Source organism: Phyllostomus hastatus, unplaced genomic scaffold (assembly GCF_019186645.2).
Source record: "Phyllostomus hastatus isolate PE091 unplaced genomic scaffold, TTU_PhHast_1.1 phas_contig_150, whole genome shotgun sequence".
Taxonomy (NCBI): Eukaryota; Metazoa; Chordata; class Mammalia; order Chiroptera; family Phyllostomidae; genus Phyllostomus; species Phyllostomus hastatus.
The window spans coordinates 19,426,223-19,450,183 of NW_025333611.1; the positions used below are offsets into that span (position 1 = coordinate 19,426,223).

At 52.0% G+C, this 23,961-nt stretch overlaps 2 protein-coding genes across 2 annotated transcripts in view; one reads left to right on the forward strand and one right to left on the reverse strand.

Moving 5' to 3' along the window:
• The window catches only part of CCDC69 (coiled-coil domain containing 69), a 32,361-nt gene extending 23,100 nt beyond the window's left edge, over positions 1 to 9,261 (forward strand). Inside the window, exons 6-10 of the mRNA XM_045822720.1 lie at positions 3,691 to 3,764; positions 4,863 to 4,964; positions 5,454 to 5,573; positions 6,451 to 6,548; positions 7,324 to 9,261. Coding sequence (XP_045678676.1) covers positions 3,691 to 3,764; positions 4,863 to 4,964; positions 5,454 to 5,573; positions 6,451 to 6,548; positions 7,324 to 7,501 — 572 coding nt within the window. The 3' untranslated portion in view covers positions 7,502 to 9,261. The remainder of the gene's footprint in view (positions 1 to 3,690; positions 3,765 to 4,862; positions 4,965 to 5,453; positions 5,574 to 6,450; positions 6,549 to 7,323) is intronic.
• A 134-nt stretch (positions 9,262 to 9,395) lies between these two features.
• LOC123807236 (platelet-derived growth factor receptor-like protein) lies at positions 9,396 to 20,369 on the reverse strand. The gene is made up of 6 exons (XM_045820909.1): positions 20,289 to 20,369; positions 16,345 to 16,687; positions 15,579 to 15,724; positions 13,800 to 14,093; positions 13,188 to 13,327; positions 9,396 to 10,145 (listed from the first exon to the last, which is right to left on the reverse strand). Exons 1-6 carry the CDS (start codon positions 20,344 to 20,346, stop codon positions 9,930 to 9,932), a joined length of 1,197 nt encoding a protein of 398 aa, XP_045676865.1. The 5' UTR covers positions 20,347 to 20,369; the 3' UTR covers positions 9,396 to 9,929.
• Between the last annotated feature and the right edge of the window lie 3,592 nt (positions 20,370 to 23,961).

The following is a 23,961-nucleotide window of genomic DNA, read 5'->3' on the forward strand; positions in this document are numbered from 1 at the left end:
AAAATGTTTTGAGCTGAAATCAAGGCCTTTGCCTTGGGAATTTGAGTGTTTTAATACTAATGCACCCCGTGAGACGGAGTCTGTCTTTTGACCTCAGTTCAGTTTCTGCATGTCTGAAATCTGCCTTGGGTCTCAGTTCACTTTCCATGTATCTCAAGCCTACCTTCCCTGCCTCATGAGGCTGTGGCGGGGAAACAGCTCTGTTCTCCAAGCATTGCTTTGATTTTATTTTTAGCATTATAAATATATTGATAACTTGTTACGGTTTGGTTTATGACTCAGGGTGGCCTATCTTGTGACTGTTTCAGGTGCACTTGAAAAGAATGCACACTTGCTGTTAGGTTGGATATTTTATAAATGAATCAATTAAATCAAGTTGGTTCATGGGCTTCTTCAATTTTTCTTTACTCTTACTGATTTTCTGCTTTTCTATTGAATATTGAGGAGTATAATTGTACTATACTGTAATTACAGTATATAATTATATCATGTATTGTTGTATATTTGTCTCTTTCTCCTTTCAGTTCTGTCAGTTTTTGCTTTGCATATTTTGGAGAACCATTGTTAGGTGTGTAAACATTTGGGATTATTGTGTCTCCTTGCAGACTTGACCTCTTTATCATCGTCTCCTTCATCCCTGATAATTGCCCTTATTCTCACATGTGCTTCTTCTGAAAGTTATACAGCCACTACAGCTTTCCACCCTTTTACTTGTAACTTACCTGTGACAGATATTTAAAGTGAGTTTCTTATAAGGCCCTGGCCAGGTAGCTCAGTTGGTTAGAGTGTCGCCCAGTGCGACGTGGTTGCAGGTTCAATCCTGGGCCAGGGTACATACAAGAATAAACCAATGAATGCAGAAATAAGTGGAACAACAAATCTCTCTCTCTCTCTTTCTCTCTCTCTCTTTCTCTCTCTCTCATTAATAAATAAGGTGGATTTCTTATAAATAGCATATTGCTGGGGGGGGTATTAAATCTATTCAGATATTTTCCATTGTTTATTTATTATGTTTAGGCCATTTAATTTAATGTTCTTATTAATATGGTTGAATTCAAGTCTGTTGTTTGGTATTTGTTTTCTGTCCTCTGTTTCTTTATGCTCTGTCTTTGCTTTCCTGCTTTCTTTTGGAGTACTTGAATATTTTTAATATTCTCCTTTAACTCACCTATTCTTTCTTTTGCTGTTACTCTTTCTGTGTGTGTTCATATAATCACTGCTCTAAGAATTGCAATATATGTAACAATCTTCTTAAATGAATCTTCCACCACCTCAAGTAGAATGTAGGCAACTACCATCTTGTGGGCCCCTCTATCACCCCCCGTTTTCTTGTGCTTGTCTGTGTTTCAACTACATACACTGACCACTCCATCAGATGATGTTATAATTTTTGCTTTTAACCATCAGTCATGTTTTAAATAGCTCAAGGGGAGAAGAACAGTCTATTCTATTTACCCAGGTACTTACCAGTTCTGTGGCTCTTCCCATACATGCTGAGGTCCCTCATTTCCCTCTGGTATCATCTGCCGTCTGTCTGAAGAATTCCCTGAGTAATCCTTTTAGAGCAGGTCTGCTGGTGGTGAGTTCTTATGGTGCACCTTCACCTGAGAATGTCTTTGTTGTACCTCCTTTCCTGAAGGGCATTTTCACAGGAAATGGGATTCTGGATTTATAGTTCTTTTGTTTCAGCAGTTTTAAAATGTTCTTAATCCTTCTACTCACTAAGGTTTCTAGTGAGAAATCCATAGTCATTCAAACTGTTGTGTTCTCTAAGTGATACACTACTTTTCTCTGGTTCCGTTCAGGATGTTTTTCTTTGTCATTACTTCTCAAAAGTGATGGGTCTGGCTGTGGATTCTTTTGGGTTTACTTTGTTTGGGGTTCGGTGAGCATCTCTAATCTGCAGGTTTGTGTTGCCAAATTTGGGGAGTATTCAACCATTCTTTTTGCAAACAGTCTTTCTGCACTACACTTTTCTCTGTCCTCGACTCTGACGACACAAATGTTAGACATTGGGGGTTGTCTTAAAGGTCCCAGAGGCCCTGTTCATCTTTCCCCGGTATTTTCTCTCTGTTGTTCAGGCTGGGTCATTCCTATTGATCTGCCTTCAGCCTCGTTAGCTCTTTTCTGTGTCATCTCTACTCTCCTCTGGAGGCCACTCAGTAAGCTTTTTATTTCATTCATTGCATTTCTTTAGTTCTAAAATTTCCTTTTGGTTCTTCTGGATATCTTCCGTTTATTTGCTGAGACCGCCTGCTTTCCCGTTCTTTCGAAGAGTGGTCGCCCTGCTCTGAGGAGCAGTTCTGCAACGGCTGCCTTCACGTGTCTGCAACGGCTCCGTGGCACCGCGGGGCCGGCATCTGCTGCATTTCTTTTCTCGGACACGTTGGGATTTCTCTGCTACTTTGTGTGCTAAGTATTTGGGATTGCACGCTCAGCAATTTTGGGTGTGTATGCTGAGCCATTTTGGATTCATGCGCGGACAATTTTGCATTGTATCCTGGACATTTTGAATATTTGAGTTACGTGAGATTCTGGGTCTTGTTTAAATCTCCTGCTCTGGTGGTACTTCAGATTCTTGTCTCCTTGCCCAGTCTGCCTGCCACCACTTACTGTCCAGAGTCTGGAAACAGCTGCTCCGTGTATTCCGTCCGGGTTTTACAGCTGCGTTCCGCTGGGCAGACAGGATGGAGCATGCTCCCTCCTCCTCACCTGGAAGTGGAACCTGTCCTGATGGGCAAGTCAGTGAGGCTAGTTAAGCCCATAACCTTAAAAAATGAAGCCTGTAATTTTAATATAGATGCCTCTCCATCACATCTATGTCATCAAACATTCTTCTCTCTGTGTCACTGCCCACTGCCCACTGTGCTACAGACCTCTTATGTCCGGGCCTTTGACTGTATTAAACTTTCCTGTCCTCTCTGTCCTATTTCCCATCCCACCATTGATTGGTCATTCCCATGTCGGAACCTTCCACAAGGTACTCTGTAGAGGAGGCGGGATGAAAACTGTAACTGCACTGATTTGGGGAGTCATACATCCGGTTCCGCAGAGCACTGCCCAGCTGGGAAAGCCCTTGCAAGTCCTCTTCTCACCCCTCAGAGACGCCTGCCGGGCTTATTGGCCCATTTCACAGTCGAGTAAAAGGACTTGTGGGTATTTTAAGTGATCTTCTCAAGGCTTCTCAGTTTTGAAGAAGCAGAACCAGGACCAGGTAGACTTCCTGGCCCCGCATGTAATGTACTCACCACGGTTTTGTGCCACAGTCTGATGACTAAGGACCTAACGGTTTCACCGTTTGGCTAGCCCAGCTTACCAAACATTGGCCCTGCGCACTCTCCATGGCGCGCCGTTGGCTGAGATGAACCAGCTTGCCGCAAGATCTCTGGATCTTAGCCTCACTCAGCAAGGTGTGGGCACCCCCACCATCTCATAGGGCTCATGGTTCCCCCCAGGATATAATTTGTTTCCATTTATAAGAGCTTTTATTCAGTATCCACTATACTTCTAACATAGCCCCAAGCCCATGTGGCAGAAGGATGGACAAGAGCATTCCATACTCCTGGTCTGTCTGGGTTCCAGGTGGCCCCTGGGGCTCTCTGGGGCTCGTGAGACCTGCCAGGAGCCTTTAGGGTGAAGTGTCTGGTTGTCTGAGTTCACAGAGGTCTCATCTGTCTCCTCCCCCTACAGTCCTCCGGACCTCATGCGAGCAAGAGAAAGAAGCCCTTTCCCACTCCTTTCAGGAGGCCAAGGCGGCCCTGCAGGTGAGAGGGGCTGGGCCAGTCAGTCTCTGAGAGACTAGGGGAGGACCCGCAGGGAAGCAGCATGGCGCTCCAAAGCAGCCCGAAGCTGATGGTCTTGGCCCAGGTGTCGGGGACAGAGTTGATTGTTTCCCGTGTCTCCCAGCCCCGTGACGTGGCAACCAGGCTGGAGATTAGGGTCAGCCTATTTTTCCAAGGACTGTTGGGACAATCTTGGAAACTTCATGGGCCAGGTGCCACCGTGCGATCAGACTGGTGGTGGGTGCACTAGATCTGGGAAGGCCTGAAAGAAGGCACCTGACCCTGTTGGGCTGGTCAGGGACTTCTTAGAAGGAGTGAGGTCTAAGCCAGAACCTGGAGGATAGGCTAGAATTGTTCCGATGAAGAACGGTAGGAAGGGTGCCTTACGCAGGAAAAAAAAAAAAACCTGGACTGTGGACCTGAAAAAAGTCCAAGATGCCTGAGGTACAGAGAACAGTGGGAGAGACAACTGAGGCTGGAGGGGTCGGGAAAGGCCAGATGCGGGGAGCCTGTGAATCATAGTAAGGAGTTGCATTCTATCCTGAAGGTAATAGGCGAGGTTTTGGTGGAGGAAGTTCTTGGCAGGGGAAAACTACGGAGACAAGAATGTGCCTTGGTGCAGGTGGAGGGGATGGGGGGGGCAGATACATGGTGATGGACAGAGACTTGACTACCAATGAACTTGAAAAAAATGAAAAGAATGCACCTTGCAGTTGGAGGAGTGATGTGATATTTGGCTGCAGGGGATGGTGTGTAGCGGGCAGCAGTGAGAGATGAGACTGGGAGTGTGGGTCGAGCCCGATCCGGCTGCACTTTGAATGCCACGCTAACGCCGGCCTTGAATACCAGGACAATGTCCCCAAGGCTATGGAGAGTCATTAAAGGCTTTGGAACAAGAAGTGGGGCTGCTCGTTTCAAGCAGTGGTTGAAGTGGGTGCAGCCCGCTTTGTTGGGTATGGTAGGGCAAAGACAGACTGAGGAGCCCGAGAAGGAACCTGATCTCTCTCTGGGGTGCAGAGAGGTCCGCCTCTGCCTTTGGGAGCCAGGCTTCCGTCATCTCCGTCCTGCTCCCCTCCCCAGGAGACCATCGATGCATTGAACTCACAGCTGGAGGACTTCCGGGCCAAGATGAAGAGGGTAGAGGAGTCCATTCTGAGCCGAGACTATAAGAAGCACATCCAGGTAGGTAGCAGTACACCTGGGGGCCCTCCCTTCTGGAATCCCCACCAAGGTCAGGGTCTGGGCAACAGGAAAGTCCAGTCTGTCTTCTCAGACAGGGCTCGGACTTGACATTCTTACCTTCACAAGTGTCTGGAAGAAACAGGGTCCCTGTGTCACTTGGGGGGGGGTGGACAGGGAAGAAGGCACAGAGAGAGGATTATGGGGTACTAAAGTGCTCAGGCTCTGGTCAAGAGAGAACTAGGGGCGAACACTACCACTTAGCATAAGCAACTTGACCTATCTGAGCCACAGCTTCCTCATCCGTGATGCCTCAGTGGGTGTTAATGGGGCAGAGTGAGATTCAACATATTAAGCACTTACCATGGGTCAAGACAGGGAGGTGATGTCTGTTTAAGTCAAATAGTGAGTTGGAGGCAGACTCGGGAGGAGGGAGATGCCCTTGCCCTTCTGCCTGCTGGTCTGATGAAGTCCCTCCACGTCCCTGTCTAGGATTACGGGAGCCCCAGTCAGTTCTGGGAGCAGGAGCTGGAGAGCTTGCACTTTGTCATCGAGATGAAGAATGAGCGTATTCACGAGCTAGACAAGCGGCTGATCCTCATGGAAACGGTGGTACGTGGGTGGGAGCGGCTGGGGGGAGGCAGCGTCAGGCCTGTGCTTTCTGAGCATTTCCTCGGGAGAGTGTGCAGGGCGTAGGCACTTTGATGAGGCCCCACCGGCTTGGATCTGCCACCTGTGCTGGCCCGTGAGACAGCTGAGGCTGGTTTGTGGCCAGTCTGTGTCAGGCAGTGGCCCCTCATCATCTGGGTCCTGCACTTATCTTGCTACTCATGCTGCTGTAACTCAGCTGACACCATGGCTAATCTGGAGGGGTTGGCAGATGCCACATGTCCTCCAGCAGGGGCCGAGGACAGCTGACAAGTCAGACAGGTATGGGAGGCCAGGGTCAGCAAGCACAGGCCCGGGGAGCAGTGGGCATCAAGGCACAGGTGGCCTTGTCTCCAGGAGAAGGGGGCCCCCAGAAACCGAGGGTTGAGTCTGAACGGAGATCACGCTGATCTGGAGGAAGTCTCCCTGGTCCTGGGTGTGCCACAGGACGTTTGTTCTCATCAGACCATCTCAGATGGCCCACACAGACTTGTTCAGCCATTTTCATGGCATCGCATAACAGACACACTCAACTTGATTTTTTATATTATATTCCCGGGCTTTTGGAGAACCAAGGATATCCTTTTTCTTCTGAAATGACGGCAATACGAGATGGCGGCCGTACTCTTTTGTCCGTGTTCTCATGTTGGCAGCCCTCTGTTCCACGCCCCCCCCCCCACCGTAGTTTCCCTTTTTTAAGTCATCCTATTGCTCCATGACATGTAGCATTTGCTCTGGAATGAGCCGGTGTCTTCAGTGACCGCAGATAAGAGGGAGGTGATGGCGCGCCTTGTGTCATGGGAGTTGGGTGGCTCCCTGAGCTCATTCTGATTTGTTGCAGAAAGAGAAAAACCTGCTGCTGGAGGAGAAGCTGTCCACCCTGCAGCAGGAGAATGAGGACCTCCTTGTCCGAGGCCGCAAGCAGACAGTCGTGTCCAGGTAGCTGTCCCCCTGCCTCCTTTCCCCCTGTCCCCACCCTTTTTGCCAACATCTCCAGTTGAGAGTCTCAGGGAAACGTGTGTGTGTGTGTGTGTGTGTGTGTGTGTGTGTGTGTGTGTGTGTGTGTTTGGGGGGTGAGGATTGATAGGGGTGGACTCCCCAAGGGTCAGGGCTCCTCTTTCTTAGAGAGTCAGGTATCCCTAGGGACCGGCTCTGCCTGGAAACCTAAACCGAGGCCCTGAGTAGGATCTGTCTGTCCCTGTCCTGGCTGAGTGGGCTTCACGGGGGAGCCCAGTCTCAGAAGGGGGAACCAGAAACGTAGAGCTCAAGAGGCCAGATGAATGGATGGAAGTGCGCAAATGAGTCAGCTCTAAGGGTGTGGTAAATGACAGCCAACCCCGAGGGTCAGGCATAACTTGTTGAATAGTTTGCATCTCCTCTGAGCCTCCTTATTGCCCTGAGAGCGGGGCCACGTTATCCTCCTTCCCTTCTCACGAAGGAGGAAAGTGCGACTTGACGAGAGTAAATAAGAACTTGTTCAAGGGCACACAGCTAAGTGTCGGGGCGGAACGGATCCCAGAGCTGTCCGCCTGGGAGGGCCACTCTCCTTGGTCAACAGATCAAATGGCCACTGTGTTCACGGCGGGCAAGACGGGGCAGCGGGGACCCTGGAGCAGGCCTTGGCGCCTCGAAGGAAGGCGTCCTGGAGGGCGGGTTGGTCTCCGAGGTCGCTGGAGGCCCTGAGAGGCAGCCCGGCCTCTGTCTGCTCCCACAGGCAGCTCTCGGACGACCTGCTTCTCGCCCACGAGGCCCTGGAGAAGGAGTCGCAGTTACGGCGACAGCTCCAGCAGGAGAAGGAGGAGCTGCTGTACCGGGTCCTTGGGGCTGATGCCGCCCCTGCCTACCCCCTGGCCTCCGTCACTCCCACTGAGGTCTCCTTCCTGGCCACATAGGCTCCAGGCCTGGGCAGCCATGACGCCTGTGGTCGCAGCTCCCTGTCCAGGACGTTCCGGAGAAGACGGCAGGGGCCTCTCGTTCTGCGCCCAGGAGGGGACGAGGGCGGGAGGGCGATGGGAACCGGGGTGTGTGCCCAGCGAGCCCCAGGGGCTTGGGCCACGCAGTCACCCAGGGGGCCCAGAGGCCCTGGGAGGCCCTCCGCTGAGTTGGCCCAGGAACGAGCAAGAGGAGCCCTTTCCTCCCTCCCCTCTCTCTGTTCACGCCGGGGAGTTCTGAGGCTTTGTCCAGGGGAGCCTGTGCCACTTTGACCTCGAGACAAAGAGGACACCACCTCCCGGTCCTCACTTGTCAGCTTGGCTGCCGGCTCACCAGCTTACCCCTAGACGCCCCCCTTGTGCCTTGGCCTTCTCTCGGCCTCAGTTTACCGCTTCTCTGAAGCCGTTGGGGAAACTGAACAAATGACTCTTACGTTACTACAGTGTCCCATTCTAGGGTCAGACTAGGAGCTGCGGGATGGGGGAGGAAGTGGGCCAGACCCTGTGAATCAACTGGGGCAAGTGAATGGCTGGGAGGGGGGTCACTGGCAGCCCTTGAGGCTGGCCGTGCCAGGGGCCAACCCAGCCAAGGCAGGGGCCGGGCAGGGCAACGGACAGGCCACTGCTCCTGGTCCCACCCAGAGTCTGGTCAGCCCAGGGGTGATGGCTGGAGTGTCTCCCCCTTGACCAGGCAAAGGTCACTCCTCAGCCCTCCAGATCCCTCAGTCTCAGTGCCCCGTGGGCACAGGGGCACCGGGCAGGTCTGAGTACGCTCCATGGCCGAAGCTGGGACCTCATCTCCATACAGAGATGAAACCTAAGTGGGGAGTGGGACTCCCAAGGCCTGGACTGGGACCTCATCTGTCATCCAGGTCTTATCTTGTGCTTTTTCTTTCTCCCCAGGCTCTGGGAAGATCAGATCTGTGACAGTCTTTCTCTTCCTTCCTCTTTCTACTGGCCCCACCCACTTCCTTCTCTCTTTTACTCCTGCTTGCGTCTTAACTCCTCCCCCCACCCCTGATCCCAGGCCCCCAGAACCTAGCTCTCCGCTTCCCCCCCCAGTTCAAAGGGGTGGCTGCAGGAACTAACTCCAGCAGGCCTGTCTAGCCCTGACATCTGGGGACTTAAGATTCTCTCAGGAAGCTTCGGGTCAGCTGGAGGCCATAATAACAACCTTGCCTTGCATGGCGCATTCAGGCACACCACCCTTCTCTGATATGCATCACCGCCTTGAAGCCAGTTCTCACCCCTCTTCAGCCCTGAAGCAGACTGAGATCATAGGAGCCCAAGGGCCTTGCCTGAGGCCTCTGGCTCCAGCCCCCCAGCCCTGGGCCAGCACCTAGGAAAAGTTAGCCCACTAGAGCTGCGGTTTCCTCCATCGTTCCTGACTGCCTTCCGCATTCTCTGCCATCCCAGGCAGCCTTCTCTGTCCATTTCCAGTTCTGGGAGTTCAGCAGGGCCTGGGGCTGCTTCTGGGGCTGCTTCTGCAGCCGTGGGCAAACAGGTCACCCGGGAGCCTTGGGGCAGCTCTGGAATGAATCTCACACACACACACACACACACACACACACACACGTACGTCTCCACCTGACCTTTCGCAAAGCCTATCGGGGACACACTAGTTCATTGGACTCTAATAGGGAAAAACAAGAAAAGAATTGGTGGCCAAGCACTTTGAGAAACTCCAGGTTCGATCAGATTAAACAGATATGCAAACTGCAGGACTTCTCAGAACCTTTAATAACTAACATCCTTTGCAAATTGCCCAGAAAGAAGCAAAGTATTCAGAATTTCCTGAGCGCCTTGGACTGAGTGTCAGAGCACTTGAGCCTACAGAATGCCCTTTAGAAAGCATTGTCCTAATGGGAGAAAGGGCCAGTTGTGGGGAGCAGGGCGCCCCTCGTGTGGCCTGGGGTGCCTGCGAGGAGCTAACTGAGGTCAGAGCCTCACCCTGGGGCAGACGAGCTGTGGAAACCAAATAGCTCCCAGCAGTATTCACTTGGCCTCCGTGTTTTCCTGGGAGAAGGAGGAGGGGGGTCCTCCTGATACCTCTGCGAGGGGCAGGCATCTGGGAGGAGTAAGTCCTGGGACCTGGGTGACTCGGCAGGTTCTGGGATCCCTCCTTGGGTACCGGTGTCCCACAGGCCCCAGCTTTGCCCAGCCTTGGGACCGGGGGTCGGCATGGAGGCTGGCTCTCAGACCAGGTCAGGGCTTGGAGTGAGGCAATGAGGTTGAAGTGAGTGGTAAAAGTAGATGCAGGAGAGGATCAGGGGTGGGGTTCTCTCTGCCCTCTGGGTGCACCTTCTTGGCATAAAAAACACCAAAGTTTACACAGTGACCTGCTTCTGCCCACTGTTTTGCACCCAGATGCCTGCAGCCAGGGAGGGAGCTAGGAAGGGACAGGGGAGACCCGAGGGCTTCGGGTCACATGGACGCGGGTGGTGGCAGTCCCAGTGCCCTGAAGGTTGGTGGCCCGGCAGGTGTAGACGCCAGCATCCCCTGCCCGGGCCTCTTCCACATACAGGGTGCTCTCTGCCTCCTGCTGTACCTGGCCCTCCCGGCGCACCACGTCGGCCCGCTCGCTGACGTAGCGGGGGCGGCCCAGCTGTAGGAGACAAGGAGAACCATCGGCTTCCCCAAAAGCCGTCTCTGACTCAGGCACCAGCACGCAGGTAAGAGGCACCAGGTAGCCTTCGAGGGAAAGGGGAAGTGACCTGCCCAAGACCACACCTCATTGTCAGAGCACCTGAAAGGCCAGGTTCTTTGTGGAAAATGTGAAGCTTTGCAAGTCCCTAGAGAGCAGCCGGGGTCTCCTCCTTGCTCACGGAGCTGCAGCAGGTAGCTCAGCCCCGAGCAGCCCCTCCTGGGTGGGCGTTGTGGTGCCCTGGTCCTGGGGGGATGCTGATGGGCACTCCCTCCACCAAGGAGGGATGAGGGGGACCCATTATCAAAATTGCTGGGGAACACTGAGCAAGCAAAGTTAAATGGGGGTGACTCAGACCACTGCGTCTGTCACGTGTGCAGGTTCTGAACCTCCACTGTGGGTGATGGTTGTAAGAGGCAGTTGTTCCTAAGAACACACTTTGGGGGGTGGGTGGTACTCTACCATTCCAAGGGACATGTCTGGGGAAACATTGATGGAGTGCAACTGGGGTCTCCCAACCATCTGCATGTTCTTTTCCCCTTGTTGGGTCTCAGCTTCCGCTTTTGACAAGCGGGGAAAATGATCCCCACCATTTCTATGTCCGAAAGCCCCTGGGGGCAGGCTCCCCTTGGTCACCCTTTCGCTGGGTCCAGCCCTCCCCCCAAGGCTCACGTCAAATTCCAGCTCTTCCAGAAACCCCTTTTAAGAATTCCTAAAGCGACGTCATCACCATCATGGCAGAGCGAAAAGACTCCTTTGTTTCTCCCCTTAAATTTACAACGAGTTGGGCATTTAGAACTCGAAGGATCCCCAGCTCGACACGCAGACACTCCCGGAAGGCCCACACACTGGGACGTCTGAAGGCGGCGTATTGGCATGAGTAGGGACGGGACGGGCAGGGACTGTGGCAACAGATGCAGCTCGGTGCCCGCTGCAACTCCAGCCAGCAAGGGAACGATGGGAGGGTGGAGCCACAGCCCTCACACTAGGGCTGGGGTGTGAGAGGGACAGAAGCCATTTCCCTGGGGAAAAATAAAAGGCCTCTCATTTCTCTTTTCCCCATCACAGCAGAGCTGGGTAGAGGCGGCTGGGAAGCCTTAAACAACTGCCATTCCCAGCAGGGGGACAGAGCCGTGAATCACGAACTAGCCTCCCCAGCCCTACCAATCCCAGCAGAGCCAGTAGAGGCAGAGAGATGCCTCCAGGAACAGCAGGGCACTGGCCATTAGTGAAAAGCAGGTGGCTCTGGGGGCTCCCAAAAGCCATTCTCCACCACCCACCACATCCCCCCACCACAGGGGTCATGCCCTGTAACCAAGGAGAGCTGGTCACAGAGGCGGCACCACCATTCCCAGCGGGTTTGCAGCAGTTTCCTCAGTCTAAAGGATGTCACTCCGCCACTAGCCCAGGTGTGCAAACGGTGCAGGTGAGAGAAAACGAAACCTTGTGCTGTCGTACCTCTGCTGGAGAACAAGAGAAGGCACCCACCCTATAAACCTGCTGAGTAGACGAGGGCAAAACAGGGTCTGAATGACCAAGGAGCGCCCCACCGCCAGTGCTTGGGCAGAGAAGCCACCCGTCAAACACCACGAACAGCAGAGGAACCCTGGGAGCACAGAAAGAAAACAAGAAGTCTCCAGACACCAAACTCAGAGTCACGGAAGACTGATTTAAAGGGCGGAATTTGAGGTTGCTGGTAGGAGGAAACTCAACGATATAAAAGAAAACTCAGAAAGGCAGTTAAATGAGCTCAGGTGTTAAATTAGGAATGCATTCAAAAACATCGAAGATGGACTGGATCGGATGGAAGACAGAATTCGTGAACTTGAAGGCAGAAACCTGGGAATAACCCTGGAGGAAGAGAATTGGGTTTTTAAAAATGAAAGCGCTCTACAAGAACCCCCCGACTGCATTAGAAAGAGCACCCCAGGATAATAAGTATACCAGAAGGAGGAGGGGGGGAGAGGGGACAGAAAGCATACTCAACAAAATACTTTATGAAAAGCACTAGAATTCAGAACTGAAGGAGCTGATAGAACACATAAGTGTACCAACACAAAAAGACCTTCCCAAGACACGTTTTATTCAGACTCAAAAATCAGACAAAGAAAGAATTCTCAAGGCAGCCAGGGGGAAAAAAGCACCGTGACCTACAAAGGAAACCTTAGATTTTCATCAGATTTCTCAATAGAAGCATTATAAGACAGGAGAGAGTAGAAAGAGATATTTAAAATATCGAAAGAGTGAAATCAGCCCAATATTTCCTCCAGTGAAGTTATCCTTTAGCTGTGAAGGAGAAATAGAGGCTTTCCCAGGCAAACAGAAGCGGAGAGAATTTGCTACCACAAGCTCTGCATTATAAGAAATGTTGAAAGAGCTTTTCTCCCAGAAACAAAAAGACAAAAGTATACGAAACTCTGAGTGAGAAGACTAACAGACAGAAGCCCCGTTTCCGTGTGATTGAGGCCATTTGGTCTCAGCTCGAATGTCACCTGGGAGAAGATGTCCTGCCCACTCCGTCTTAAGTACAGCTGGCCACAGCCCTGTCTCATCCTTGATGCAGCTCGTAGGGTTCTCCAGACGGTCACGTTTGTTCACTCCCCCTCCCTGTGTGGGCTGCAAGCTCCCGCAAAGCAGTCCACTGACTCATTGGTGCGGTCTCGGCACCTTGCACCGTGTCCGGCAGCAGGCGGTGGGTGCTCAGTAACTATTGTTGGGTAAATTATCAAAGGGACACCTCGTACACTTTTAGACAATAAGCTGAGAAGTAGTTCTGTGTGAAAAATGAGGAAACTGAGGCCCAGGAAAGGGAAACGACTTTCCCAAGGCCGCTCAGAGGAGCAGTGTCAGGGTTGGGACTAGAATCGCTGTTCATCGGCTGTCCCGTCAAGCAGCGGTTCCACTCTGCTGTGACCGCTCCTGGCCCTCATCCCCATCCGTCACCCCACACCCCTGCCCCAGCACACCGCCACCCCACACAGCCTCCTCCCACCCTCCGCTCACCTTCTGCCCCGGGTACTCCCAGTGGAAGTCCACGGCGATCTCTGGCTTGCTCAGCACCGTGCAGGTCACGCTGAAGTTCTCTCCCAGCAGGACCGACGCTGCCGAAGCTTGGATGGTGGGCTTGGGGGGCGAAGATGGGTCTGCCATGGAGAAGACGGGAGAGAAATAGGCACAAACATGTCAAATTGATTGTTATAATGACTGAACGGAATGAGTGAAATGGTTAAATTGACTGAGAATGAATGGTGGAGGTGGTTGAATTGATAGAGGAGGGGTAGATGATGGAACAGTTGATTGACGGAGGATTGGTGAATGGAATGGTTGATTTGAGGGAGGATGGATGAATGGAATAATGTGACTTGATTAAGAATAAATGGATGAACAGGAAGGCTGAGTTGATGCAGGTCAACTCAATAGCTGATTGGCTGATTACGTCTGGACAAGATAGTTGGAATACACAGAATATTGTTGGAAGGTGGTTGGTGGTTTAGAGCTCCATACTCCACAGATCTCAAATCTGAGGCTCCCAAAGGAGGCATCCCTCCCCATATCCTCCCCTGCCCTGCCCTGCCCTGCCCTGTCCTGCCCACCCAGAGCCCTGGGCTCACGTACAGTTGATGTAGATCAGCATGTACTTGGTGGAGATTTGCCGTATGCCTCCCAGGCTGGCCAAGCAGAAGAGGGAGCCAGCCAAGGAAGCTCGGGGCCGGTGGATGGTGAAGCCCTTCTTCACATCAAAGGAGATATCCGTCCCATCCACTGGGACCTCCTCTGGGGGGAACTCTCGATGCAGCGTCACCTGGGCCAGGGGGTTGGTCACCTGGCAGGGAAGCAGGACTGGCTGATGGCTGCGTAACTGTACCATTTCATAATAATTCTCTGTGGGGACAAAGAGCTCTTCCGGGTCTGGGAAGGAAGGAGGGAGAAAGAAGAATGAGTTCCGGGCAAAATTTATTGTCTCCCGATGCTCTGTCACTGCTCATGAGCACGAGGTCCTTTGTGGGGCCTTGAAATGCCGCTGTCCCTGCCCGTCTCCAATCTGCATGTTCTTTCCTCTCTGGTAAGAGGCTCTGGACTAGGGGCTGAAGGCCAGCCTGCTAGTTCCAGCTTTTGTCATTAGCTTGCTGTGCATCTTAAACAAATCTCTTTCCCTCTCTGGTCTTCGGTGCCTTCATTAGTACATTGAGAGAGTTCAGATGGCTTGGTCTCCGAGGGCCCTTCTATGTGAAAAGTATTACAGGAAGTTCTGAACTTGAAGTTGAGATTTCTGAGTGGATTCCCAATCCTGCCACCCACTAGCTGTAAAATCTTAAGAAATTACTGTCTTCCTCTCAGCCTTTGTTCTTCTCTGTCAGGTAGGAGTGATAATCGCATTTTGGCCTACTTTGCAGAGCTGATGAGAAGCAAAATGGTTACCAGATACGAGGCACCAGGCCTGTGGGAGGCACACACTTATCAAACTCTGTCAAGGTGCTTTTAGCCACATAGTCTGAGGTCCAATTCTTGGGTGCACGATGGTGCAGTGAGTAGCAATTATCTGGGGACCAGCTTTCTAGAGCAGCGCTGCCCAGCAACCAGCAACCCTTTCCGTCACGATGGCGAATGTTCTGCACCCTGCCTGTCTAACACGTAACCACTAGCCACATGTGGCTATCGAGCATCTCAAATGTAGCTAGTGCAACGGAGGAACTGAATGGTAAACTTTATTTCATTTTAAGTAATTTAGATTTAAATAGCCACATTGGTTTAGTGGCTTCTGTACTGAATGAAGCGGCTCCAGGGTCAGACAAATGCAGTGGTTAATTCTGGCTGAACAGCACCATCCCTTGAGGTGCTTTTAAAATAGCCAGTACCCGGGCACCACCCCCAGACCAAGTAAATCAGAGCCCTACTGGAGGAGTGTGCAGTCAGTGGTTTTAAAGTTCCACGATGACCCTCCTGGGCAACTGGAGTTGGAAAACATTGTCCGCTGGCTCCCAAATCTTCCCGGAGACAGGACCTCCCTGTAGGACGGACCTGTTGACATCCTGGGGTTCGGGCTTCATGGGCACGAGGCCAAGGAAAGTGTGTTTTAACAGGTCTCCAGGTGCCACTGAGTCAGGGCCAGGAACCTCTAGACTGGGCCACCATTGCTGTGATGGTTGGATCTGAGTAAGGGGAGACCCAGCTGATTCTAGAGGAGGCATCTATTTCCTCAGTGGAACGCAGCTGGACCCCTCGGTTCTCCGTGGAATTAGCCACGGAACCCCAGAATGTCATGAGAAGGATCTTGGAGAACCACCCGCACAATCCCTGCATTTCACAGGTGTGACTAAGGGGAAGGACTTAAGACAGTGATGTCGGGAGGACTTCCCTGGACCGAGGTTCTGGGAGACCCTGACTCCAGGGTACCTGTGAAGAAAATAAAGGTCTTTCCCTGGCGGTCCTGGTCGTTCAGGCAGGCGGCATCCTGGCAGGCCCAGCAGCTGTATTCCCCCGTGTCTGCGCCCGTGGAGTTCACCAGCTGTAACCTGCTGTGCTGCCTGAAGTGCCTGATTCTGAAAAACAGTCAATGGGGGCAGGAGATGGGGACAGCTTGAGACACCCAATGGCATTTGGTTGGTTGACAGACCTCCTCCCCAACTTTCATCACCCCACCCACCCAGCTCCTCTTCCCCAATGGTGATGTCAGGCTTTGTATGGGCCCCACCCACAGTTTCTGATTGGCTCGCCTATCCCACACGCAACTTCTAATTGGCCCATCTACTCCCCATTGACTGTGCCCACATGTTGCAAGTGGATTCCCCCAAACTCCCTTGTGCTCCTTGGCTCCTTCCTTATGTCCCTTTGTCCAGGTCAGCATTTGCCCTCTGAGCACCTCCACCTGCCAAAGGAGGCAGAGTCCTCGGAATTCTCATTTTAAGAGACTTAATTGAGAGAAAGTAGACAGGTCTTCTGAACCCAGTTTTATAATGGGAAGCCTTGCCTCCCATTCTGTAAAACCGCTATGCATCTGATGGTCCTCTGAGCCCATTTTACTGCTTCTTTTAAATGCCTGTAGCTGTACAAAATGGGACACCCAGTGTGGGCCCTGGGCTGCTTTAATCCCTGTAAAAAGTGCTAATAAACTGACCCCCGGCCCCATCCAGGCTGTCGCAGGAGTCCCTCCAGCCCATACCTGAGGCGCCCCTCACCCTCCTCTTCCAGGTACGCAGGCACCCTCCAGTGGACCGCCTTTCCCCAGCAGCGCAGCTCCAGGGACTCCCCAGCCCTCAGGCTCAGAGAGTCCCCCACCTGCTGGAAGCGACCCCGCCCTACCACCTGGGTCAGGATGGAGGGGGCCGGTGGGCTGGGAGCTGCAGGCTCCACAGGAGTCTTCATCTGCAGGGACTTCTGTCTCCCGTCTGATGTGGGTCTTCTCCCGCCTGGGGCTCCTGAGGGCTTCCCCGCACCGGGGCTGGCCGCTTTGGTATCCTTCTCCTTCTGGGCCTTTGGAGTCCTGCCACGCTCCTGGAAGTCAGCTGCAGAGGAGACAGGGTGGGCTTGGGAGCACCTTGGAGGGAAAGGGCGTTTCAACAATTTGAGGAAGTTTTGGTCGTTTGGAGGAGATTTATTCTAAATTCTACACATGGGAAGAACACTTAGTTCACAGAGAATACTCGCCCCCCGCCCCCCAGCACACACACTCTCTGGTTTAATCCTCACTATAGCCCCCAAAGGCCACCCAGTGAGCATGTAGCACCCCCTTTACAGGTTGAGAAACGCAGCCTCAGAGAGAGCAGCTGGGCTCAGCGCACTGACGGGGTGGCCTGGAACACCGAAGTTTGGCATCTAAAGACAAAGACTCTCTGAGGCGGTGTCTGGGCCACACCAGAGAAGGGACAGGACCCTGGACGAGCTGATGGAGCAGGTGCTTCAGCGCCAGTCTTGCTGGGGTTTCCCTCCCTGCTCTGCCCCAGATCAGCTGTGTGACCTTGGCCAAGTCGCTTGATTTTCCTGAGCCACATTTTCCTATTTACTGTAGAAAATGAGAACAGGAACACCTGTCTCGCATGACTACGGGTGTACATCCTTTTCTGGTGCTTCGCTTCCTGTCCTTCACAGACATTGCGGTTTTTCACAAACCCTCCACCAGCAAGAAGATCACAACTCACTTTATTGAGATACTACACTCCTCACTACAGCAGCCGGGAACCGAACGCACAACAGCTCCGAGGTCTGCCTGTGTTGCGTATATTTAGTGAGAATATACCTGAAGCACTTAGTGCAGTGCCAGGAGTATAACAGCCAATAAATAGTCGTCACGAACAGTTAGCTCATTTCTGTTGTTGCTCTAACAAGTTGCCATAAGCTTAGTGGCTTAAAACAACACTAATTCATCGCCGGACAGTTCTGGAGCTCAGAAGTCTGGCGTGGATCTCACTGGCTAAAACCAAGGTGTGAGCAGGACAATCTGTGTCCCTGCCTTTCCCAGCTTCCAGAAGCTGCCCCTACCCTTGGCTATGACCCCGCTTCTCCAGCTTCAAAGCCAACGACGTGGGACCGAGCCTTCCTCACGCAGCCGCCTCTCTCTGGTTCTCTTGTCTGACTCCCTCTCTTACGTCTAAGGATGCTCATGTAATCATTATACCGTGTGAATAATCCAGAAGACTCTCCCTATTTTAACGTCAGTGGATTAGCAGCTCTAATTCTACCTGCAGCCTTCAGTCCTCTCTGCCACATGAGGTTCTGGGGATCCGGATGTGGACACCTGTGGGAGCACGTTATTCTGTCTGCCACAAGTCCTGTATTTTTAAAAATCCAAATATAAAGCTAATGCTTTAACAGACAAACATCCCTAGATAGAGGCCTTCCATGAAGCAAGCCAACCAGAGGGCAGGATGGGAGAAGGGCAGGGGCACCTCCTGGTTCTGATTGCCCTAATTGAGAGACCGCTGTCAGAGCAGTGGGGAAGGTGGGTAGGAAGTCCCTGGACTCTGGGTCTGGACCCCTGTGTGGCCTGGAGTTGAAGTCTGACCAAGGGCTGGGTTAGAGCGGCTCCCAGAGCTGCGGCCGTCCTGGCCGGATCCGACAGAGCCCACCGCAAGCCCTGATTACAGGGCGGCTGCCAACACGTCTTCATTAGTGGAGGCTCCACTGCCCAGGACTGTGGGCTGCGGGACCACGTGGGCAGGGCTCCCTGGGAGCTGTCACCAGAGGTGCACAGCTTCGGAGCTTCTCGGCTTTCCAAGCCAACAGGTCATTTGGGCAAACTTCCGGAAGATGTCAAGTTTCATTTCAGGACCTGATGATGATGCTAATGATCCTAACTAAAACCCCCGGGCCCCTGGGCACTGCGCAGAGTGCTGTCTGTGCATTATCTTCTCCAACACTCACAAAGCCCCGCCAGAAAGCCTTCACAGACATCCCCATGTCACAGACGAGGATACCGAGTGTCATGGAGTTTGCCCAAGGGATCCTGTCCGATGCTACCACGTTGTATTGCTCTTCTTGCTGTGTCTAGGTCCCAGTTTTTGCATCTACAAAATGAAGAGGTTGGACTAAACCAAAGCTTTTCAAGTTTAAAAGCAAAAACAATCATTAGATAAAGCCTAGATAGCAGAACCCTCTCTTGAAATATTGGAAGATCAATGACAAAAAATAATAACAGCGTTGCTCTGGTTACAGGGGTGGGGGCTGGAAACCCACCCATCCAGCTTTTCAACCACTGTTTCCCCTCTTTCTCCCCCGCCCCCTGCACAGGCAATAAAACAATAGAATTATTCCTTAGAGCACAGTGTTTTTTAAAGTTATTTTCTTTAATTGATTCCAGAGAGAGGGGAAGGGAGGGAGCAAGAGGGGGAGAGGAACATCAATTCATTGCCTCTTGCACAAGCCCCGACTGGGGACTGAGCCTGCAACCCACGGATGTGCCCTGACTGGGAATTGAACCCCTGACCTTTCGGTTTGCTGGACAATAACCAACCAACTGAGCCACATCAGCTAGGGTGAGCATAGTGTTTAAGTCCCTGGGCTGGAGGACTCTCGGGGATCCTTCTCAGTGCCCATGTTCTAGATGTCTGAGATCACATCACCTCCATTACCCTCCACTCCTTCTCCTTCCGGTAACTCTGCAGTTCCAACCGCCAACCCTTCACTGAGCTGCTTCTTCCCAGGAAGATGCCTGCCCCTTCCCTTCTGTCTGAAGCTCCCTAAATAACATCTGATAGCGCCACATGGGAATATCTCCAATGGCATCTGGAAGAGGGAGTCTGGGATGACACCATCCCTCCGAATCCTGTTCCAAGCCCAGCTATTCTCTTGCAGAGATTATTCCAGTCCCAGCCTCTCCCTGGGGTGGCTGGAAGAGGAGAGATGGAGGAAAAGTCTTCTGGGCCCCCCGCCTCCCCAAGGACCTGTCTTCTGTTAGGTTCTGGGCTAGAAACACTTCAGGCTGTGCTCCCGAGGGAGCCCTCCACCAGTTGCTCTTTGTGAGCAAAATGACAGGCTCTCGGAGTTGAAGAACCTAGGAATAAACACTCTGACTTTTAGAATTATAGGATCTTGCTACGACCAGGTATCATCAAGGTCTTTACAATTAAAGTAATACTGCCACCACTTATTGCGTATTTACGTGCAAGGCTCCAGACGGAACATTTATATACGTGACATCATTTAACCCTCAAACCCAATCTATAATTTGAAGATTACTGTCGTCCCCACCTTACTCCTGAACAAACTGAGTCTTGGAGACTGGTCTAGCCCATCTTGCCAGTGAGTGGAGGAGCTGCATTCATGCTGCCCGATTCCAGAGCTCCAGCGCCCGCACCACCCACGCATCTGAGGCACTCCTGCCCTTAGAGGGGCAGCCTCTGGCCGCAGGTCGGAGAGGCCTGCTGGCTCCGGAAAGCGCTTGGGAGACCACGCAGCCCATCCTTGTCATGTATCAAGGAAGAAGCTGAGCTCACAGAGGTGACCGGACCCAGGCTTGGTGGCACAGACAATGGGGGGGTGGGGGCGGAGCTTTGACACCAGGGTCCCAGCCCTCACTCCCCTTCCCCATGTGGCAGCAGGGTGCTCTTGGGAAAGGCGGGGGCATGGGGCCTCTCAGGACACCCCAGGGGCTGGAAGGAGAGCTCGTACCTGGAATGACACAGAGGAGCAGGCAACAGGACAGGAAGCAGAGGGTCCTGGGGTCCATGGTAGCAACCCGGAACTGCACTGCTGATGCGGCCACAGCCTCTGCAGGGGACAGACTGTTGGGGCTGGCAGGGTGTGAGCAGGGAAGGCAGTCGCAGGGGACCCCTGGGAAAGGCAGGGGAGGGGACCTGATTTCAAAGGCAAATCAAAGTCCCGAGTCCTGGCTTCTCTACGACTCCAAACAAAATCCTTTTCTCTGGATTCCCTCTGGATTCCCTCTCGCCAAGGTGAATGGATCTATTCAGAGCCCTGCTCAGGAAAAAACAGCCCAGCCGCCAGGAGATGAGGGTCCCCAAGGCCAGACGGGTGGGCGGAGCCGGGAGGCAGCTGGAGGGGCCATTGAAGGTCACAGGAGGGTCCTGGAGGAAGAGGAATATTTGAGGACGAAATAGGTGAGCGTGGCTAGAAGGGAGGCGGGGCTTGAACCGGGCTTACAGCAGGGCTTGGCTCTCGCCTCTGGGCCACATCTGCCGGCCACTGGCTTCTGCACAGCCTGTGAGCTAAGAATAGTTTTCACATTTTTAAGTGATTAAACGAATTTTGTGGCACATGAAAATTACGTGAAATTCAAATCGCAGTGTCCATAAATAAAGCCATATTGGAGACTGGCCACACTCACTCCCATGTGTGTGGTCCGGGCTGCTTCGCACGATGGCAGGTGACGGAGGGAGGGGGCGGGGCCACAGAGCCCAACACACTTACTGTCTGGGCACTGGCAGAAAAAGCTTCTTAACCCTTGTTCTAAAGGATGGTATTTTGGGGAAAAAATATTTTACTTAAGTAAATAATAGGTAAATAAAGTTCATTCTCAAAAAATTACAGATGAAGCTTGAAATGATTTGACATTGTACATATTTTTCTTAAATTTGCTCTTTTTCCCTTTTAATCTCAGCCATGTGCCTGGTCCCTTTTGGAGACCTACCTTTCTACTTTTTAAAGTGCTTCATTCTGTGGCTCAGCTCTACTACGGTTTATCCATTCTCTTGCCAAAGGACTTTTAGGTTGTTTCAATTTAGGTTGTCTCCAGTTTTTTTGCAATTGGAAATGAAGCTTCAATGAGCAAGAACTAGCATTTCCTGGCTCAAATAGCTACAGTTCCTTGAAGATGTTTGTTATGGTATTCAGTACAGACATGTTGCCAGATAACCTAAGGAGACGCCACAGTGCAAATCCCTCCAAATGTAGCCATAACCTCTCCCTGTCCTGTGGAGCTTTGTCTGCATTCTAACTATTGCAAGAAGGAGGTGGAACCCCTCTTGGCTTCAGGTTGATGCAAGATTCCTCTGCGTACATAGACTCAGTAGTCATTCTTGGCAGTAGTGGGAGGAAGTGGGTAAGAAGAGAAAATGGGGAGCTTGGGGTTCTGTTCTCACTTTGCTACTTAACTGAGTGACCTTGAACATCTTCATCTCTTTGGGCCTCCGTTCCCCATCTGTTCAAGGAGGCTGTGGAGCATTAAGAGCTCCTTCCCAGTGACCGAGTCCTGTAAGAAGGAGAGGCATTCTGAGAGGCGATGATTTAGTTTTCAGCCTGATGGGGGCAGTACTCTGAGGGGTACCGGGAGCTTGGCATGTCACCACTTTGAGCCCCAGTTCTCGCTGATTGCCCCCCAGGGAGAGGTTTCACGAGGACAGTGTGCAGGTGTCCCAGAGAATGGGCACAGGGGACCAGCTGAAGGCCCCAGAGAGCGCTTCGTGGTGGCCTAGTGCGTGCACTGTTCTTCTCCATCCCGCAGCACTCTCACGGTCTCTGCTCTCTGTTCGTGGTTATGTCCCGGGTGCCCGTGTCCAGCCTTCTAGTGTGTGAGGTCTGTGAACACTGGGACCAGGTCTGCTCTGCTCACCCTTGGTCCCTGTCCCTTAGCCCAGTGTCTGGCACTTTGTGGGCACTAGCCAAGCATTTGCTGAACGAATGAATGAATGAATAAATAAATGAACAAACAAACGAACTGGTCCAGGCTGGTTGCAACAGCAGACACACAGCCCAGACTTCACTCTAACTTAAGGGCTCCCCAAAGAGGCAAGAAGTGGAGGGGTGGGGAGCAGAAGAGGCCGGGCACAAGCGGACCGGGCAGTGTCATGGAATTGGGAAGATCACTCGCTTCCTGGTCTCAGATCCTCAGTGGAGGGGGGAGGGGGACGGTCTGGAATGGCAGACTTTGGGAATAAACACTCATGGAATCTTTGACTTGTAGAATTCATTCATTCATTTATTTATCATTCATCAACTGTGCTTTTTTGAGAATCTACTTTACCAAGCAATGGAGACAGGAAGACAGGCATCAACCGAATCACACAAGTATCTGATTACCAGTCAGGACCGTGTTAGGCTGGGGAAGAGCAGGATTCCAGAGGAGACGTGGGAAGGGGTGGGTAGAGTGCACTGGAGAAAGAGTCAGGAAGGAATTTCTGAAGAAGTGCTATTTAAGGAGAAACCCACGAGAATAGGAAGAGCTAGTCAGGCAAGCTTCTGCCAGGCTCAGAAGAGGTTTCCTTTCACGCAAACAGCATCTTTCAACAGGATTTTGAGTGAGTCGTGAGATCTTAGAACCCTGAGAAAGAATCTCAGAATTATAGAATCTTAATCTCATAGAATCTTAAAGCAACCACTTCAGGAATAAATGGAATCTTAGAATGCTAGAGGCTCAGAGTCTTCTCAAATAGGAACAAAGGCAATCTTTTTTTTAAGATTTTGTTTATTTATTTTTAGAGAGGGAAGGGAGGGAGAGAGAGAGAGAGAGAGAGAGAGAGAGAGAGAGAGAGAAACATCAATGTGCGGTTGCTGGGGGCTGTGGCCTACAACCCAAGCATGTGCCCTGACTGGGAATCAAACCTGCGACACTTTGATTTGCAGCCTGTGCTCAATCCACTGAGCTACGCCAGCCAGGGCACAAAGGCAATCTTAAGGAATCCTTTGTTCCTGTCCCTTCTCTCTACCGTTGTACCGAGAACAAAACAAAATTACAGGGGCCAAAACCCAGCCAGAACTAACTCCCACCTCTTATTATCAATAAATCAGGACTATATCCATTTACTTAATAATAGTAGCAATGTTTATATTTATTGTCTCACTACTATGTGCTCACTGCTGCTAAGTGGTTTCTATCATTGTATCAGTGAGTTCCAACAACAAACTTCTGAGTTGGATGCTTTTACACTAACTAGGTATTATGACTAAGGAAACAATCTGGGTGGGGTGGGGAAACAGGGCAATGCTTGCTCAGCTAGAATGTGGTGGACGCAGACCCCAGGGCTTTTCCTGCTTATTTGCTTTTTCATTTAAAGACCGTGCTGTGAAGCTCTGTACTGAGCAGCTGGTTTTCTAATTGCAGCAACTCACAGGCCTGCCCTTTTCACGGTCACCCCAGCCTTCCTATGACTCTCCCTGTAGGGGTCAAGGTCATGTCTTGGCTTGATTTTGTTGTGGGGTGATGAGCTGCCTGGAAGGTCCACTGTACACTCTCACGTCCAAGAAGTGACGTGTTCTCAAGACCTGAACGTGCTGTCAGACCTGAAGGAAGTATTTGTCTCTGGGATCCATGAGACAGCCTGGAGTCAGGAGCCACAAGGTGCAGTCTGAGTCCAGGCATGAAGTGGCTGTTACGCAGGCTACGTCC